The 4,464-nt window shown below is 38.6% G+C and overlaps 1 protein-coding gene across 2 annotated transcripts in view; it reads right to left on the bottom strand.

Moving 5' to 3' along the window:
- Nucleotides 1-1,108: 1,108 nt before the first annotated feature.
- spire1b (spire-type actin nucleation factor 1b) overlaps nucleotides 1,109-4,464 on the bottom strand; it is a 41,723-nt gene continuing 38,367 nt past the window's right edge. For both annotated transcript variants that reach the window (XM_035672318.1, XM_035672319.1), the window contains one exon: nucleotides 1,109-3,382. In XM_035672318.1, coding sequence (XP_035528211.1) covers nucleotides 3,127-3,382 — 256 coding nt within the window. In that variant the 3' untranslated portion in view covers nucleotides 1,109-3,126. The remainder of the gene's footprint in view (nucleotides 3,383-4,464) is intronic.

Raw genomic sequence — 4,464 nt, 5'->3', positions numbered from 1 at the left:
GGTGTTGTATAGTAACTTAAAAAGTTAGCTTGTCAGTTTGTGCTCCCTCATGGTGGCATGCATGGTTGCTGCTAGTGCCGTTTCAGAGGGAGAACACAAGCAATGTAAAAGTCAACAGTCCTTTATCCTTATCACTTCTCCCGGTGAAATATCCTACATCTTCAAGGCCGTAACATTATTTTCTGAACAGCGCTGCTAACGTTTCAAGTTACAGTCTACTTCGTACAGTGGGAACTCCGCGGGGGGGGGGGGGGGGGGGGGCTGACCCAATACTACTACTACGTATAACTACTTACTACAAATTGAGTGCACTGTAGCACATAAACACTAACCATAAAAATCTATTTTTTTTACTAAAATTTACTATTTTTTTTTTTATATTTACTAAAAGATACATAAATGAGTTTAAAAAAAAAACATTAATTCCTTAGTTAAAAGCCAGGCTGCATGTGGGTAAGTGGTATATATGCTGTCAGTGGTGCCTGTATATATTTCCGTATACAAAGTTACAAACAAACCGTTCAACAAATGAAGTTGCCCATGGGAAATAATTTTCAACATATTGTGGGTTTAATAAAACTATTAAACAACACTCATTTAAGAGACCTCTGACAAAACTTTATTTCCATGTTTATATATTATTATTATTATTATACTCTTGTATGTACAATATGCAATATTGCAAAATGTAAAAAAGTAGAGTACTGAGTAGATGCATTAACCAGGTATCACTTACACTCTCAATCAGTTGGCCTCTACATTATCTTTCTTGACTCTGCTTGGAAGAATGAACTTGGCATCTAGCAGCAAAGTTACATATTGCAGCTAACTGAACACATCTGTATTTGAAGATCTGGGAATGAGAACGGGCTGTAAACTGTGTAGGAGAAAAATACATATGTACAGCCAGTGTTCTGTGCTACTGTAGAAACATGCTGGTTCGACATGGTGGACTCCAAGGAAGGCAACCCTCTGTAGATTAAAACATCTCATTCTAAGGTAACAAAAACACGATTCCTATATTCAGGTGATTATATGAATATTATATTCCATTTCTGCCAATAGATTCTAAAGAAAATACAAGATAAAGAAGATATGGATACTCTGATCAGGTATTGCATTACAGTTTATTGTTGTAGTCATCATTTGTTGCACTCTCTGCAGGGAGTTACAGCTTGAAGGTAATACAGACTGAAGGTACAAGCTACACCATAGTACATGCATGATGCTGTCATACTGTGAGGTTTCTTGTGTGGACTTCCCACTCCTCCCCTGAACACACAGTACTGGGATAGTTTCCCTCTCAGAGACACAGATCTACAGCAGTCTCACTGTCAAGATACCACTGAGGCAACACAGAGCTGATCTACAAATAAACCATTAGAAACAAAGTATGTACAGTTACAGTAGATGACTGTTCAACATATGAGTGCGATCATAAAAGGCAATTCTTAAGGCAGAAACATCTTAAGGAGGGAGATGAGGAATGTGATGAAGAATCAAATAGACATCCAGGCCACAAGTCAGGTACTTCTTCCTGCCAATGAGACTCTGAACGATGGAGGGAAATCATAAAGGTGTTATATTAAGACTTACAGTGTGTGTTGAACGGAAAGACAGTATGTTGTTATTATTTGCAGTGAACTGGGTTTCATAAAGTGTACAGCTGTACAAAAACATCAACATGAGGCGTTTTATTATGACTAATCTTTACATAATACAAATACGAGTCAGGAACTTAATGTAAAGAAAAGTGAAGGAGTTAATACATACTATATATTTACCAACGCATTCATTCATAGGTATTTAAAAATGCAAAAATATGCCGATATTTCCTGTAAATGATTAAAAGGCAAGTCTGAAAAATCTTGATTGTTGTTTCTATACCTGCTTGTGTGCACATCTGAGTGATTTAAGTAAAAAAGTTCTTTATTACGAACATACAGTGTAAATGTATGGTTAGGAAATGCGCTTAAAGGGCCTCAAAACATTTTTTTTTGCACTGCTTCTCTAAGGAATAGGGTCCAACATGAACACAACATTTTTGGTCAAATGTTTTTTACAGTGGGCATCATGGGAGATGTAGGCTATAGTATTTTTTTTAGCTTGGACACCAAATATCTCAGCCTCTGCAGCTTCAAGTCCCATGAATTCATGTGAGAGCAATGCTAAAATCAACCGCAGTCAATCAATCTAATGGAATCCTAACCACACAGTCCTTATGAAGCTAAGCAGCAGAGTGTTAAACTCTTAATGCTTATTTAGTCTTGAATATTTCGTGTTGGAACCACGGTTTATTTTATTTTTTTATCGGGCCACTTTTTTTAAACGTCATTTTGCTGCAAGAGGGCTGTAAACATACATCAATGGGGAATGACTTTTCCTTGGGTGACATACAGGTTAGGAAGAAGTTATTATTTGGCACTAAATCTGCATAAAAACAGATTATGTTTTCTGACACAATGAAAAAAACAGACACAAAGACTTTTCCTCTGCTTTCTCAAGAAAATCCAAAACATGCTCTCAAGCATGCTTCGTGAAGATGAAAGTGGAGGAAAGTCTCATTGAGCGTCATCAGCAAAATAAAACAAAGGGTGACTTTTCATCGAACAATCATTTACTGTACACACACTTAAAAAACTAAATTAAAACCCATACAAAATGTACAGTCACTCTCAGCTTACAACGCGATCTCTCTGCAGGCCTTGTGTCTTCTGCAGTGCCAGCGCCTGAAGAAGTCAAACACACATCAGTCCTTCTTGTGCTTATTGATTTGAGTGTGAGTTGAGCCATCAGAGGAGAGGGACGTCATTCCACTTTGAGGCATTGCCATCACAATAGTTCTTGTCTCTTTACTCAAACACTGTGGCCAGAGATCAAAGGATCATCTATGATATGGTAAAAAAAAAAAAGATTGGCAGATCTACAGTATATGTCTGAAGAAGCTGTACATGGTGATCAGGACACAGAAACAAAAACAACATTGTCCACCGCTGAGGTTCACATCAGCCTTCTGACAGCTTAATCTGACTGATGTATACACTTACTGTAAGATCATATCCAGTGTTGAGTCTTTGTAATTGTGCCATTGGAGCTGGAAGCAGCCAGAGAGAGAGATAAAGTGTTTTAGATCTCCTTGATTGTTCGTTCAGAGGGCCGGTACTCCTCCCTTCCTTTAGGGGAGGACAAGTAGAAGGACTGGGTCTTGCGTTTTAGGCGAGCTCTCTTAGTGGCCAGGGACAGGCTGTGCTTGCTGGAGGCGATAATGTCAGTGATGAACTTCTTGCAATCCACACACACCTCCATGGTGGCCCAGTCCTCTGTCAGCTCTGGGGGAAGCTCCAGTTCTTCATGGGACTTTAAGGAGCCGTGCTTAGAAAGCCTACATGGGACAGAAGAAGAGGACAGCTTGGCATCAATAGGATCAGAAAACTACATACACCAGGGTATGTGGTCATGGGCAACCCAGTCTGTGGGTGGTGGTGGTAAAATAAATGCTGTGAATGGTAATTACAAAAAACATTTTTTCTCACTAACCTGTAGTCGTATCTACTCATGTGAATTATTTATTATATTTTATCACCTATTTATCCAGGTGTTGATATGTGGTCACCTCAATAAGGCTTTTTTTTAACTTCTTAACTGGTATTTGTTGTAATTAATTTAAATAATTTTATCTGGTAATGGGTTTTTATGTTTTGAGTTTGATTTACCTTCTATTCTATTTGATTGTTGACAGGAAGGTTAGGTTTGAGTAAGAGTAATAAGGACACTGATTCTGGAGAGAGATGGAGGTATCAGTTTCAGAGACGGATAACTCAAAAGCTGTGCAAGTATCCAAAAAGCCTATCTAACTATCTGTATAGTTTGATACCACTGGGGTTGAGAAAACATGTTTTTATTTTTTGGTGATTTGGATGAATCAACTCTTTAATTTAACTGGTTAATAAAGATTTAACCCAAATAATTCTGTTGCTGGATCGTTAACTAATTTTGCTAACATTTTATGGTGTGTTAATGTGCTTGTATGGCAACATGTTAATAGGTAAATATTCCATGCTAACCTGATAACATCAACATTTAGCATGCAAGCACATTAAAAGCATGTAGTAAACATGCAAGCAAATGCGCATAAGCTACAGCTTCTGTATAGTTGATATTTCATTCAACAAATAGGTTTTCCAGTGTCTACACATTTGTTACTATTCTTTGCACTTGTCTTAGACAGTGGAGCCCCGGAAGTGACATAATCTGTCGAGTCATCTGTATACATCAACACCTTATCTTAAGCACCAATAGGTTAGTGAAAGAGAATAATTAGGGCGCCCGGTTAGCTCAGTTGATCGAGCTGGGGACCCATGTACCGAGGCTGAGTCCTTGCTGCAGCGGCCCAGGGTTTGAATCCGACCTGCGGCCCTTTGCTGCGTGTCATCCCCTCTCTCTGCCCCCCTTTCCTGTCTGTCG

The sequence above is a fragment of the Morone saxatilis genome, unplaced genomic scaffold, assembly GCF_004916995.1.
Source record: "Morone saxatilis isolate NCDOM2014 unplaced genomic scaffold, NCSU_SB_2.0 Contig24, whole genome shotgun sequence".
Taxonomy (NCBI): Eukaryota; Metazoa; Chordata; class Actinopteri; family Moronidae; genus Morone; species Morone saxatilis.
The sequence above is the reverse complement of the archived record's forward strand: the minus strand, read 5'-3'. Positions and strand labels throughout refer to the sequence as shown.